The sequence below is a fragment of the Sceloporus undulatus genome, chromosome 4, assembly GCF_019175285.1.
Source record: "Sceloporus undulatus isolate JIND9_A2432 ecotype Alabama chromosome 4, SceUnd_v1.1, whole genome shotgun sequence".
Lineage (NCBI taxonomy): Eukaryota > Metazoa > Chordata > Lepidosauria > Squamata > Phrynosomatidae > Sceloporus > Sceloporus undulatus.
Window position 1 is genome coordinate 70,002,589 of NC_056525.1, and position 15,511 is coordinate 70,018,099.

Below are 15,511 nucleotides of genomic sequence, written 5' to 3' on the forward strand. Positions count from 1 at the left end.
GCACTTTGGAGACTCGCCGAAAGCAAGACAGAGGTTGGCAGCCTGAGCTAGATGTCGGTCCCCTTCCTTCCTGGGATGCTAGAGCTGCTGCTGCTGCTGCTGCTGCCAACTTCTTTCTCTCAGGACGTCTCCAAGGGGCTGCTCTAAGGTCTCTCTCTCTCTCTCTCTCTGGGGAGCCATCTTTTCACAGTTCCTCTTTCTCTGCTGCTTCTTCCAGAGGCTTCTCTGAACGTGGAGCCCCGCCTCCAATGCTGGTTTGGAGGAAAACTGGAGGAAGGCTGGGCCTTGAAGGGAGGGCTAGAAAGTGCAGCCGAGCCCCTGGTTCCCTTCCCTTCTTAAGCCCCGCCGCCCGCCAAGGAGGAGGAGGAGGAGAGCTCCAGGCAGAGAGAGAGAGAGAGAGGAGGCAGCATGGCCCTGACTTTGGGCTACTGGGACATCCGAGGGGTGAGTGGCCTGGCTTGGCGCCTATTTCCCCCTTTCTGTCCAGGAGGAATTCCAAAATGTCCTCCACTCAGAAGCAGGCCTTGAGATTTATTGAAGGGGTTTTGGAATCCTTTCTTTGGCCAGGCCCTCTTTTTTTCTCCCCCTGCAATGTCCTCCATCTTGTCCTCCTTAAGGGAAGGCCTTCCTTGCCCATCCTCCCGGGGCGCCTGGTTCCTGGGGCCTCCTTTTCCAAGACAGGTCCTCCATTCCCACCTTCTCTCCGGGAGGAATTTTAAAAAATCCTCCATTTGGAGCAGAAGCAGGCATTTCCATTTCTATACAAAAAGGACTGAACAGCCTCCTTTTCCAGGACTCCATCTGGAGCAGGACTAGGAAGTATCCATTTCCATTTCTAGGCTGAGTGACCAGGGGTCCTCCTTTTCCAGAGCACGTCCTCCATTCCCACTTTCTGTCCAGGAGGACTTCCAAAACGTCTTCCATTTGGAGCCTGACTCAGAAGCATGCATTTCGGTGTCTGTCAGCGTTTGGAGCTTTTCTTGGGTCAGGTCCTACACTCTTCTTGAAGGTCCTCCATTGTGGGGTGTCTAGCCCTCTTTAGAGGCTGGGATATCTGGTCACTCTGTCTGTCTGTCTGTCTGCTTAGTCGTGCTCCAAATGGAGGGCATTTGGGAGTTCCTCCTGGAGGACAGAAGGAGGAAATGAAGGACAGGTCCTGAAAAAGGAGGACATCTCTGGTTACTCTGTCTAGGACAAGGGCCAAACATGTTAAAGAGAAATGGATGTCAGTGCATGCTTGTAAGTCATGCTCCAAATGGAGGGCATTTGGGAATATTTCCTGGACAGAAGGAGGAAATGGAGGACAGGTCCTGGAAAGGAGGACCCCTGGAGACTCTAGAGACCAGTTCAACTGTGGACCTGGGGCAAGCCACACTCAGCTTCAGCGGAAGGCAAAGGCAATCCATCTCTGAATAAATCTTGCCTAGAAAACTCCGTGACAGGCTCAAATTAAGGTTGCCGTAAATCTGGGAGACAAGAGTTGATCCTTGTTTCGGCTTTGGAACCCAGAGGCTGGTTTGGGGGAAGTTGCACTCTCTCAGCCTCAGAGGAAGGCAATGGCAACCCCTCTCTGTACAAACCTTGTTAAGAAAAGCTCATGATAGTTTTGCTTTAGGGCTATCGTAACTCAGAACCCACTTGAAAGCACAACAGCAACAACACTGGCAAAATTGGCAAAAGCTGATTAGGAAATCCTGTTCTCAGAAAGCAGAAGTGAATTTTTCTTAACTCTTTAGTTTACTTCCTTAACTCTGCTCCTCTTCCTCATCTCCTCCCCCAAGCGAGGAGGGGGGGGGGCTAGGAGGACAAGATTTCTCTGTCAGAAGTTTCTTTTCCCTAAAGAAAATAATGTGCATGCTAGTTGTGTAAGTGCCCTTGCTTCTGGTGCACCTGATGTGAAGGCAAGCAGGGGAGGGAACATTGCTGTTTCCTGGCCTTTGTTGAGAAGATTTGTTTATTATTAATTTCAGATACTTGATATTTCAAAGCCGTGGCCTTCCCAAGGTGGACTGGAAGACAAGAATGAAACCAATAAAATAAAATATTAACACTTTGCATTAACAGTATAGAATCTTTTTTGTGGGTTTTTTGGGCTGTGTGCCCATGTTTTAGAAGAATTTATTCCTGACGTTTCGCCAGCATCTGTGGCTGGTATTTCTCTGAAGATGCCAGCTGCAGCCACAGATGCTGGTGAAACATCAGGAATCCTCTCTTCCAGAACATAGCCAGATAGCCCGAAAACCCCACAAAAAACGTGATGCTGGCCATGAAAGCCTTCGACTTCATACAGCATAAAATCTGTTCAGTTAACAGCTAGAGGGAGAATAACTGTGTTTTTAAATCCTATTAAAAGCAGTCAGAGATACAGCCAGTTGTGGACAGAAAGCATGCAAATAATTGTAGTATTTAGGTACTTAAGGTTTATGTACATTTCATCTTATAAAGAGGGTTGGGCTCAACATGCCTACAGGTAGAGAATGGCCCTGAGAACAGATTCCAGTCAGAGAAGACAAAAGATGCATTTAAAGGAAGGGAATCAAATCAATAATGTGGTCTGTCATGTGATTAATTTTTTCTTATAATAATACTGAATGTGAAGTTAATTTATATAACATTTTATTTCAGTTGGTTCTTCAGTAAAGGTTACTATTTGTTTATTGCTGCTGACACTGACTGAATTGGTTCTGGTCACTATATAGAAGAAAAAATGTGGTACCAAAAATACATAAACTAGAGTTGAAGGAATATTTGTGAGCCAAGCCCTTACACATGTACAGATGGTGATAAAAGGGTGGAAATAGAGTGGCATGATTGTAGGGACAAAGAAAATAATTATACTAACACAGAGAGTGTTTGAACAAACTGGAAAGGACTGGCAAGAAGATTAAACAGGATAAGTGGTCAATAGAGTGCACATATTAGTAGAAAAAGGCAGATCTGAAAGATGTTGTATCCCACAAACAAAGTCTTTAGATACACAAAGTAATTTTTAAAACTTCTCAAGTTCTTTTCTTTTCATTACATCCTCTTTTAACGATGGTTATTCCTTACACTTGTATTCTCATAGAGCATTGTCTTTTCCCCCCCTTTAGCTTGCTCATAGCATCCGCTTGCTACTAGAATACACAGGCACACCCTATGAAGATAAGTTATACAGCTGCGGAGAAGGTCTGTATTGCTGAATTGAGTATACACTAAAGTTTTTCTCTCCCTGTCCCCAATTTTACTATCAGTAATAAAAGTTGATAGTTTAGTCAAATGTTCTGGTACCTACTAGCACATCTGGCATTCTAAACAAGTTAGGTATATAAAGTGTATCTCCTGAGCTTAGGTTGCTCCTCCCCTTCAAATCCAGACTGGTATTTTATGAACTATGCTCAACTTTATAAATTTTAGACGTCTCTACAGTTGTTGGGGGGGGGGTGTCAGTGGGCGGCTTGTGCCAAATAATACATATCTGTTATGGGAAGAGTGTAATAATAATAATAATTTGTTTTATTTATATACCGCTATTCCAAAGATCATAGCGGTGAACAGCAAGTAAGCTAATTAGCAAGTAAGCTAATTTGCCCCCAACAGTCTGGGTACTCATTTTAGCGACCTCGGAAGGATGCAAGCCTGAGTCGAGCTTGGGCCCTTTTGCTGGTCTTGAACTCGCAAACCTTGTGGCTGCAGTACAGGCATTTAGCCACTGCGCCATCAGGGCTCCTTTGTGTAATTTTGGTAGCTAATACTTCAGACAGTCTACCTACTCCCTACTCTCCTTGCCTGTCCTACATCTTTCTTTGAAAGAAAATGTATCTGCTACTACCTGCTATTTGGAGGAGTGTCCTAAAGTTGTACGTGTGCCATAATGCTCAAGAATAGAACAGGAATGACAGAATCTGCTCTTCTTTTTTGGGAAGAAAGCAGGTGTCTAGTTCCAAGCGATCAGGCAATGTCTGTTTGATGTTTAATGTCAGTCTAACTCTGCAGTCTTGTAAGCAGAGTTCTTGATAGTTAAACTTTATTGTCATTGATCAGGGCTAAAGTCCTGGAGAAACAGAATAGGTTATTCATTATTGATCTTACTGGCACAACATTTGGTTTCACTTCAGATATAGTGCAGGTACAATCATATGCAGAAATGTTTTAGAGACACGGATGGAAACTGAAACCCTCCAGATGCTGTTAATGTTGTAATTCCCAGCATGACTTACCACTTGCTATGCTGATGGAAGTTGCAGTACAACTTCTGGAGGGCCATGTGGTCCCAGCCTCTCCTGCAGCAACACTTTTTAAAATGGATCTTACAAGACCATTAACATATAAAATTAATCTCTAGTAGTTCTCTGCCACCCATCAAAGTGTAAGTCAGTCCCTAAAGTTCTTGAGTCACTTTCATCTTCTGCAGGATGAAGAATGGCCTGACTATGGGGGTGGGGCATAGTAAATCTGTTGTTTGGAGGCTTGTCTTGAAATAAAGTTGGATAATTGCTCCAGCAGTCCCTATGCATGGCACAGTAGTATTCAGTGAGCAAGGAAATGGTGATTGTTTTAAATACAGTTTGTTGTACTTGCTTTAATTTGTAAGCCACTTTGACTCCAGGTTTTGGGAAAGGTGGGATATTGTTGTTGTTTCTAGATTGGTGGTACACAGGAGGAGGGGTTGGGATTGCTGTGTATGTTAAGCAAATTAGTACTGTGTGAATTCTTTACTGCATAAAGAAGAACTCTAGCTGGTGTCAACTTCTCAAAAGAATAAAACAAAAAGTAGTAAAACAAAATGCACAGTGATAGTCTGTCAGTAGTCACCATGAAATGCATATTCCTTAAGACTTATGGTAACTGGGGATGTATTTTGAGGGTGGGTGGGAGTGGGTGGGACGCTTTTCCAACAGTAGAATACGGAATGAGTTGTGAGTGAATAAGCCATCTTTGCAGCAGAAGGACTTAAGTTCAAGCGAGTTGTCTTCATATGAAAATGTGCAACAATTATCGGTCACTGTGTGCTAAAGAACAGATTGTCTGGAAAATGCTCTGAGTGCTGCTGCCCCTCATCCTCATGAGAGAGCACAATGAAGCTTTTGTCTCTTAATCATCACTGCTCAACCTTGCTGCTTGTCACAGTGATTCTTCCTCTTGCCAAGTTATTTTCTCAAAACCTAGGTGGTCTAGAAGGAAAATGAGGGCAGAGAAGAACAGCTCTGCCTAATTAACTCTTGGGGATCTTCCTCTGACTGTAATATACCAAGATGGCAAGTTAATGAGGGCTGGTGGTGACATTTAGGTCTATCTAAGTTTATTACCACCTGGGATGCCGCTTGCTACAATTCTTTCAGCAATTCAAACTGTCTTTACAGCTTCCTGACAAAAAAGGCTACCCCAGTGTCTACAGCATGATCTAACTAAGTTTACTGAGAAATAAATGAAGTAGCAATCATTTCTGAAAAAATAATAATACCTGTACTCTTATTTCCCCCTCAGCTCCTGACTATGATAAGAGTCAATGGATCAATGAAAAGGAAAAGCTGGGGCTAGACTTTCCTAATGTAAGTGACTGTCTGTCATGTGATACAGGGAAATGTCATCTTAGTTATCTATGTCGTAGTTATCTGTGAGTTTTGGATGAGAAGAAACATGCTACTGTATTCTAAATGGTATTCATATGTAGAACCTTAAATGAAAAAGAAGTGGCTGAGGCACAATTATGAATACACTGATAAGGGCATTAACAGTGAGCTTGGAAGCACAAGGCAAGGATTTGGCCATGAGCTGATCTCTCTTTATTTTCCAGCTTCCTTACCTAATTGATGGCAAGACCAAGCTTACACAAAGTAATGCCATTCTCCGGTACATTGCACGCAAGCATAAGCTCTGTAAGTATAGCTGAGTTCTTCTGAGGTCTGCATTGGTAAAACCTTCTGTCCAGGATTTCTCATCTCAGTGTGTTGGTTCCAGGTGGAGAAACTGAGGAGGAAATACTCAGAGTGGACATGTTGGAGAATCAGGTGATGGATTTCCGCATGAGCCTCGTGATGGTTTGCTACAATCCTGATTTTGTGAGTTCTCCTGTCTCGATCATTTACACCTACTATAATGGGCTAGAAAGAAAGAAGTGAAGCTTTACAATGTCTGCAAAAGGTCCTTGCTTTATACAGTAAACCCAGCTGCATTATATAGCACTGTTTGCTGTATCCAAAGCATAAAGTGATGCACACACATCAATTTCTGGGGATTGCAATGATTATCAGAAGGCCAAGATATTTAAAACCATGTCTATGTCACCCTCTTTTGTCGGGAAACAATAATGTACCCACAGGAACTGCATCAGTTGTGTAAAGCAACTTTTTACATTCTTTCCTGTACATGTTGTTATAATGGTGAATGCAGCTTGGCTGGAAGAATTCTTAAGATGTCAGGCCTAACATGGAATAGCAAGCTTGCAGCGTCTTACCATTAGCTCTTTCCTTGAAAAATGTTAATTGAAACCACTGAGGTACTTTCCTCAAGAATCATTTTGTCTCTCTGATCACTCGAGTGTTGATGGCTCCAAATTCCATAGGGGCATTGAACAGAAGAATTTTAGTCATGAGCACAGTTTATCCATCACTCTCTTCTTTCTCTCTCTCTCTCTCCTTTCTTTCTTTTTTTTAGGAGAAGTTAAAACCAGGATATTTAGAGCAACTGCCAGGGAAGCTGAAACTGTTCTCCCAGTTCTTGGGGGACAGAAAGTGGTTTGCAGGTGACAAGGTATGTGTATATGCAGACCTGGCTACCTGAAGGTAGGCCTCATCCCTCTTGTGTCTCACTGACTCTTTATTTTCCCAGATCACATTTGTTGACTTCCTCATGTATGACGTCCTCGATCAAAACCGCATGTTTGAACCTAAGTGCCTTGATCAGTTTAAGAACCTACAGGATTTTCTCACCCGCTTTGAGGTTGGTTTTGGCTTCCAGAGACGTGCTTGTTTGCAGGACTTTTTATGCATCTTGTGACTCAGTTCGTTAGTTTCTGGCAAGCAGCCACAGACAGATTAACAGACAGCAAAATTCCAAAATGGCTAGAACAACTCTTGAAGCTGGCAAAAACAGGAATAAGTGAGAAATATTGTCTGTTTCCTTTAGGTGCATAAAAGGCTTCAGGCAGGATGATGAAATGTGCTTTATTGTAAATTGGCATGGTGGTTAACTTCCCTTTCATCCCTTTATTTAATGAGCTCCTTCCTGTGATGACATAGTTGCTAGCAATGCAAGAATTTACTAAGTACTACAAAGCTATAGATACTTACTGTGGTGAAAGTCTGGACTGTTATCTGTGTGTGTGCTAATACAGTTGAAAGGAGTAGAGCTTGGGGAAATATTCTTTTGTTACTGTAATGCACTCTACATGGGTTTATGTTTGAAGAGTGTTTGGAAACTTCAGCTGATATAAAGAGCTGCAGCTAGTGTGTTAATTGGGGCTGAGTATAGGTATCATACAACTTGCCTTGGCTGCTAGTTTGTTTCCAAGCACAATTCAAAGTGCTGGTTATGATTTATAAAGCCCTATATGACTTAGGTCCAGGCTATCTTATAAGCTTGCCTGGACCTTCTCTCAGCCCCATTACCTTCATAGGTATGGCTGGCAGGCTGGTAGCTTTCTCAATGGTTGCCTCTACATTGTGGAACTCCCTTCCTAGGGAGGCTGAAATGGCCCTCTTCTTGCTGTTCTTTCATTGGCATGCCAAAACTTTTTTATTCAGACAGGCTTTTAGGATTGAAAAGGGGCTATGAGTACTGTATTGTTTTAAATTGTACTGTTCATACTTTTAAAAGTCTTTTAGATTTTTCATACAGTTCTTAGTTTAATTCAGTTTTAAAGTGGCTTTTTGTATGTTTTTAATTATCATCTTTTAAATGTGTAAGCCATCTTGATTCCCAGTCTTGGGGGAAATGTGGGCTATAAAAGTTATGAAAAAGAAAGAAAAAGGCAAAGTTGTTGTTGTGCAACCTAAAAATACTATGGTTAGTGAGCATACGGCTGGGGGATTCTGGAGGCTGTAGTAGTCAAGTAATGTTTCCATTGCAGAGAGATGTCACTGAGGTCTTTGAAAACATCTTTATTAATTTTCTACCCCATGTAAAGTTACAGATGTGTCAAAAGTTCCTTCCTACATAAAATAACATGATTCACCAAAAGCCTCCTGGAGCCCCCCGCATAAGGGAAACACCACGTAAGCTCAAGCTCCATCAAAGCTAATGGGGCTGGTGCTTGTGGTGGCGGGGCGGGGTGGGGCGGGCCTACTTAGTGTTGGTGGACTCAAATTCCCATTAGATAAACGAACATGATCAGAAATTATAGGGCCTAGGACAATTCAACAGAAAGCAGAACAACATATTTTTTGATATGCCACTCATGGAAGTTTGAACGAAGGAAGTGCTCTCAAAACCAAGGACTGGAATAGCAACCATCTGAGATTTCACATCCTCATGATGTTTTGACCAAAAGTTGTCAGCCAGAGTATCTGTAGGTCAGTGGATTGGAAGAGGCTGCTCTAGAGCTTGCACTTCAGTGTAGACTACAGTAGTCCCTTGCTATCTTTGGGCTATCTGTTCCGGACCCCCCTCCCCCCACAGACAGCAAAAAATGTGGGCCCATAAGTTCCATTCTTTTAAATGGGCACACAGTCACATGTACATGCTGCCATTTAAAAAGCTGGAGCTTGCTGTCTGCAGATGGCAAGCCCGTGGTTAGTCCGGGTGCACTGTATATGAATAAATTAATGTTGGCTGGAAGAATTTTTCCTATATTTTCCAGTAATTGTTCAACTTTTGACCTGCTGAGGTGAATTCTCTCTTTTTCTGTCCTGTTTTCTAAATCCCTCTATTTTTTGTATTCTTAGGCTCTGGAGAAGATTGCAGCCTACATGAGCTCCAGCCGCTTTATGAAGACTCCCATTAACAACAAAATGGCCAAATGGGGTAACAAGAAGGAGTAGGAGGAAAAAAGGGGGGAGCTTTTTGATGCTGGATAATAATACCTTGGTTTTTGTTTTCTTTTGGTCTTGGAAGACTCTTCTTTGATAAACAGATGAGTTTTTTCAGCTATAATTTGATGCTCTTTCTGTAGAATGCTGGTTGAAACTTTTCTATTTTGAATATTGTGGTAGCTAATAAAGACTCTTGGAATGAGCTGCTGTTGTTGTTGTTGTTGTCGTTTGCCTTCAAGTCATTTCCAACCTATGGTGACCCTAAGGTGAACCTATCATGAAAGTCCAAACATTCTCCATCCCTATTCAAACTGGAGGACCAGTTGAAGGAAACGTCTACCTTGGCAGCTGCCTCCCCCCCATTCTGCTAATACAAATTCACACAAGGGTTAATGCCAGAACTAATTTAAAGCACAATATAAAGCATAATAATCTGTGTTGCAATCTGATGGTCTGAGGTGCCATCGGGTGGGAAGAGGTCAGAGGCATGCAGCCCTTCAGATGTTTTTGGACTGCATCTCTCAAGAGCCCCGGCCAGCAGAGCTAGTGAAAAATATTGGGAGTTGCAATTCAGCAATGGCTGGAAGTGTCCATGTTTCCACCCTGGCCCAAGCAGGAGGAACCCATGACTGAAAAAGATCTGTCTTCATAAGTCTCCATGTTGATGCAGTGCTCTTCCTTTAATGGGAAGAAGAAGCCATGTTGGAGATGAAACTTTCTAGGCTGTATCCAAAGCCCTTCTTGTTCTGACATGTTCCAAGGACAGGGTATATACTTAGTTTCCTCCTTATGGAATCGGTGGGAGGAAGGTTCCAGAGAAAAGAAAATTAAAAACCTGGATGTGGACATCTCCCATCAGAACCTGTTCTGCCCATTTGGAGTGAACACATTATCTGTCTTGGATTTACTCTCTTTTGTAAAAATTCCCCACTGAACATTTTCATGCACTGAAGAGCTCCTGCCCTACTGCTGGTATCTGCCAAAGATGTTTATAATCTGTTTGCAAGCTGATACCTCTAGGGCTTATTTACAGCTCAATGTAATGGTGGAGAAGAACTTTTTCTGTCAACCTCTACAGGATATGATACTATTGAATTGCAGTGTGTGTGTGTATGCTTGTGCTTTACTAATGGACTAGACAGAGTGCAGGTGGGGTGTTGAGGAGGAAAAACAGAAGTCAAATTATTACATTAAAATTATACACTATTAGTACCTTACTCTGGCGGGTTATAAACCGCCGCTTTGCGTCGATCTGCCACCACTGCTGTTTGCTCCGTGAGGGAGCCGCTGCAGCCAAACCGCACAGCTCCATTACGGAGCAAAAAAGACGCTCCAAAATGGAGCTTCTTTCTGCGGTGCAGCTATGACGCCGCGAGGCGTCGCTTGCGCACTCGCGATGTCATAGGCGCCATGACATGTCTGGACACTGCGTCCAAGACGTAAACATGGCGGTGGCCATCTGGAATGGCCGCCGCCGAAAAATACATAGTGACTACGTATTAGGGTTAGGGGGGTGCGGAAGCACCGCACCTTCCTAACCCTAATACGTAGTCACTACGTATTTTTTGGCGGTCTGTAACCCGCCATAATTTGACTTCTGTTTTTCCTCCCCAATACCCCATCTGTACTCTGTCTAGTCCATTAGTAAAGCACAAACAATGCTACATAATGACAAAACACAGAAGATAACTACTGAATTTACTTTTCTGGCCATCAAATAAACAAGCTGTGTTGCCTTACGGCTGGAAGAAGAAAATGAAAAATGTGTGGAAATGCATGGAGAATTGCTGGAAGTGCTCAGAGGCCAGGAGTGGGCTGACCCCAAGCCTACAAAATGCGCTTTCTGTTTTAATTGCTCCAAGCCAGCTCTGGCACTAGGTTCAAAATAGTGGGGAGGGAAGGGCATACAGTATACTTGAAATTAAGAAACAGGCTGGCTTTGTTTTCAGGATAACAATTGCCTTGCCTTCTTGCATAAAAATCCAGTCCTGGTTTTCTTCACTGAAACTGTCAGATACTGTTTGTATACTTGTACATGTTTATTGCTATTAAAAAAAGTGGAGGGGTATGTTGGCTGAGGGATTCTAGAACTTGTAGCTCAAAACATAACTGTCCCAAGTTCTGTATCTGTGAAAGATGCCATTTCATAAGTGTTCTTGAAATAGTTCTGGAGTATAGCCATGTTAGGCAATTAAGCCAGACACACAAACATTGAAACAGAACAGATTTATTGGATACCAGGCTTGGACACAAAACAGATATTTAGAAGCTACTGAAAAAAACAAAGCTTCCTGACCAACAAATGATCTCAAAGTAAACATTTTCCTGCAAGTTAACACCAAATGAGAATTTTTCAAACTGCTGAATTAGAATGTAAAAATATTTTGCTCTGTTTCTTTGGGATCAAGAAAAAAGGTCGCTCCCCCACTAATGGGTTTAAAGTTACTACAGTAAATATTGGAAAATTGATTAATCAGTTGCTGCTATCATAAATGGATAATGCTATTACATCTTACATTTATTTGAACTCTGGATAGAAATAACACTGGTAGGACTTGGATTTTATGGTGTGCTGCCTCTGTTTACCTTTTACTTTTTATTTCCCTTTAAGAACATGTAGTACTTGGAAATGCTACTAATGGCTTCCTTACAGCCAACATGGCCACTACCTACCCTGCCTCTGGAATTCTAGCAGTTATTTAAAAATTAGCTTTTTCAGGTTCTATAGTTCTGTGTACATATATCTTCAAGCTACTGTTGCCAGGTTTTCAAATTAGGAATGGTCAAAATTTAATTCATGTCATAGAGACATGTAGGATTGACAGTCAGGATCCAGCTAGTAACAAGTTTGCATGTTACCTAAGCACCAAATGAAAGTATTGATTTCAGTTAACTTATCCATGTGCTTCTCTGTAAAATTAACATATTGTCAACATTTATAAATTACATGGTGCACACATTTCTGTCTTTATGAAGGAGTCATACTCCAAAATACAGGAAATTTTTGACATGTTTATTCAGTCTATATAAAAGGAAAGGGCTTTCCTAGTCTGCCAGTCCTATAAGAGACAAACTTTCTGATTCTCAAACAAGGGACATCCTGTATGCAATAAGGCACACCTGGTAGTCCTACTGCCAGTTGAAAATAACCATCCAAGGAAGTGGTGGGAAAACAAATCATTACTGGTAGGAGAGATGATATCTTGGAAGTAAGTTATATAGTGGATTAATACTCTTGAAGATTACTTCTGAGGATCATACTGTTAAAGGGAAGCAGAGAAAGAAATATCAGTCCTGATGCAAGGTACGTTCTAATAATTTCTAACCATATTCTAGCCATCAAGAAAATCAAGATCATATAGGAGTCTAGCCTGTTCTTGTAGGAATGTTGTACTTACTGACACTGATAATATTAATTGGCTGAAAGTCACCCTGTGAGCTTCTTTTGTGAGTAAGAAATCTGTATCCATGTGTGATTGCTACAAATTCAAATATTTAATATTCCCAATGTTATGCCTCAATAGATTGGGAGGTAACCAAGTTATGTTATCTTGCCTAAAACTGCTTTGGTTGTAGTTCTCAATATTTAAATGCAAAGGATATAAAACTCCCTCCAGATTAAGTTGAACTAATAATAAATAAAACAATAAAACATTTATTTATACACCGCTTTTTGTTAAAACAATCAAAACTGCTTGCAACAGTTAAAATAGTACATAAATACAAAATATCCCCCCTTTAAAAAGATTAAAAAATATAAGATTTAAAATTACATAACTATTAATAACCAATAACAGTGGCAGAGTCATCACATATATGTGGGAGAATCACCACATGGCCGAATAGTTTATTCTGGAAAAGCCTGCTGGAAGAGATCCACCTTGACAGCTTTCTTGAAGCTGTCTAAGTTGGTGATTTGATGAATCTCATCAGGCAGGCGATTCCATAGACTGGGAGTGCTTTCAGAGAAGGTCCTCTGGGAAGTCGCAGTCAGTTTGGTTTTCATAGGTTGCAATAAGTTCTCCCCAGAGGAACTGCTATGCCCATCAGACATAGCCCACATAGCTAAAGGGAAGGGATGATGGGATTTGTAGTTGAGCGACAGCTAGAGGAACTCATGTTGTCTACCATTGATCTATGGTTACAGGCATTTGAAGGCAAATCTTTGCCTCTTATTGCCACTCATAGGAACTATCCAATATCTGCCTGTAACAGTAGCATAAAAACAAATTGCATAATGTTTATGAATAAGAAAAAAACAAAAACTAACAAACATTGGGTCTCACGTTTTCCCTTTATGGATCAAAATGTGGAAAAATGTGACATCCCTTGCTGCCCAATGTAAATTATACTTGTTAGATAAAGAATTCAAGTCTTAATTCAAGTCAATTCAAATTGAGATTTCAAAAACTGTGCTGTAACTCCTTAGATTGGAGTCCCTGTTTAAGGAGGACAAGATAGGTGCTACTGTTGCTATATTTATACTTCTGGTTAGATTTAACCTTCTGCCATGCTATTCACTTGATAACTGTAATTCTCCTGCAGCAGTCTAATCATAAAGGATCCTAACTAGTTTAGAGCTCTCTTCATTCCCATAGGTATACTCAATTAGAAAAACGTGTTGTCAGTTTTAATGCAATTGGTGCCATAAATGATAGTATGAAATTAATTTTGGTTTCAATGAATAAAATAATCCCACAAGAAGCATTGCATTTGCTGTGTTTTACCACATCAGTGTATTTATAATGTCAAGCACCAGCAGTTGAGTTTAACCATGTAACAACCATTTCTTACTATAGCTACTCCCACAACCTGACATTCTTTCTGTACTGCTACATTTTAAAGAAAAATAGATGTGTATAAAAACTAAAGCCAGAACCCTGCTGGTACAAATACCATTAATGCTGGCACAAATACCATTACTGAGGAAGTTGTATTTTCCTAGAAGGTTGCACAAGGACAATATTCTAAACAGGGTTGTGTGTGCAGTGGTATAATGGTGGCTCTTTCTAGGAGGTTCCACCATTTTTCCATTTCACTTGCTGGCTGGGGATAACTACACTGGTTCACAAGAGGATGTGAAGCATTGCTGCACATTGTATGACCATTTTTGCAACAATGTGGCCATGTATTATTCATGCATAGTGGAACTCCAGTTGTGTCATGCTGCTGTACATTGACACTATGCAACTACTGAGCAGGATCTTAAGAGATGAACCTTGAGATGTTTACCTTTGGTAAAAGGTACTGCCCTAAAAGTGAGGCAAAGTTGGATATATACACACAAGTCACTGCTTGGACAGTGAGATGCTTACTGTACCTGCCTGATTGAAACTAGTGCAGACCCATGTGGTTTTAATACAGGGATACTACAACTCCAAAAACCCCTAGCCAACAGAACCAGTGGTGAGGAATGCCGAATATTGCAGTTGAACAACTTCTGGAGGGCCACATGACTCCCTGCCTCCTTAATATTGTGTTGTTCCTGCACTCATTTCCATCACTGAGAAACTGAAGCATACTGTGCTAGAGCATAGTGGCCTGTGGCACTTTATCTAGTCAAATGCCCCCAATAGCTATTTTCTAATCACAAAACAGATGGGGTGTGACAAGCCGGTCTTCTGGCTTTGGAAAGTGTCTTACCTCCAGTGTTGATTTAACTGCTTGAAAGCATGAGGAAAACTCGTCTCCCTTCTTCTGGGCAGACTATTTTCAGTTCTTCTTGGCTCATTGACAGAAGCTGTTGCCCATTAAGGATGCCAAGGGATTTAACTGTACTGTTGAAAAAGAAGAATGAGTTGTGTGTGTAGGGGAGGGAATATTCTAAAATCCATACGTCCCCAGTCTATCTCCTCTTTTCCCCTCCTGTTCTCCTTGTTTCCATATTAGGGTGCCTCTACAACAGGGGTAGGCAACCTTTTTGAGCCGGGGGCCGGGTTGCTGTCCCTCAGACAAGTCGGGGGGCCGAAGCCGGGGGTGGAGCTTCCACCCTCCAGGGGCGGAGCCACACACCAGGGGCGGAGCTTCCACCGAAGCCCCGCAAGGAGGAGGAGGCGTGTGCCCACCCTCTCCTCCTCGGTCCCTTTCTGGCCAAACACCCCCAATCTGCATTCCAAAACACACACAGCAGCACATTTGTGCATTTCACATGGCTTTACTTAACATGGCCTCTTGCATATTTCAGAGGCTTATTCCATAACCAAATCCCTTGGGTTTAAACTTAGCATGGTTTAACATGGCTATGCATATTGAACATGTCAAGGTGGTTTCACCGTTCTTGCCCTAAGTGTACTTCTCAGAAGTGTGTACTTGGTCAAAGGATTTTGGTTTTTCTTCACTGCGCATGAGTTTGTAAAAGTCACAGCAATTTACATTGGCCATGCCTCAGACTAGGCTTGCTGATATCAATATCACCATTAAAGAACCAAAAACACACAGAAAAGGCACTTTGGAAAGTCACACTCTCTTGGCTTCAGAAACAGTGCGTGCATGCCTCTGAAGCTGACTCATATCATCATCATCATCATCATCATCATCATCATCATCATCATCATCATCAT

General features: G+C 41.8%; 2 protein-coding genes across 6 annotated transcripts in view; one reads left to right on the plus strand and one right to left on the minus strand.

Annotated features, from left to right (window-relative positions):
* Window positions 1-285: 285 nt before the first annotated feature.
* Window positions 286-9,153, plus strand: LOC121928248 (glutathione S-transferase Mu 1-like). The gene is made up of 8 exons (XM_042462697.1): window positions 286-444; window positions 3,093-3,168; window positions 5,467-5,531; window positions 5,777-5,858; window positions 5,941-6,041; window positions 6,637-6,732; window positions 6,811-6,921; window positions 8,865-9,153. Exons 1-8 carry the CDS (start codon window positions 409-411, stop codon window positions 8,958-8,960), a joined length of 663 nt encoding a protein of 220 aa, XP_042318631.1. The 5' UTR covers window positions 286-408; the 3' UTR covers window positions 8,961-9,153.
* Window positions 9,154-11,158: 2,005 nt separating this feature from the next.
* EPS8L3 (EPS8 like 3) overlaps window positions 11,159-15,511 on the minus strand; it is a 71,862-nt gene continuing 67,509 nt past the window's right edge. For all 5 annotated transcript variants that reach the window (XM_042466003.1, XM_042466002.1, XM_042466005.1 and 2 more), the window contains 2 exons: window positions 14,595-14,728; window positions 11,159-12,211 (listed from right to left, as the gene is read on the minus strand). In XM_042466003.1, coding sequence (XP_042321937.1) covers window positions 14,608-14,728 — 121 coding nt within the window. In that variant the 3' untranslated portion in view covers window positions 11,159-12,211; window positions 14,595-14,607. The remainder of the gene's footprint in view (window positions 12,212-14,594; window positions 14,729-15,511) is intronic.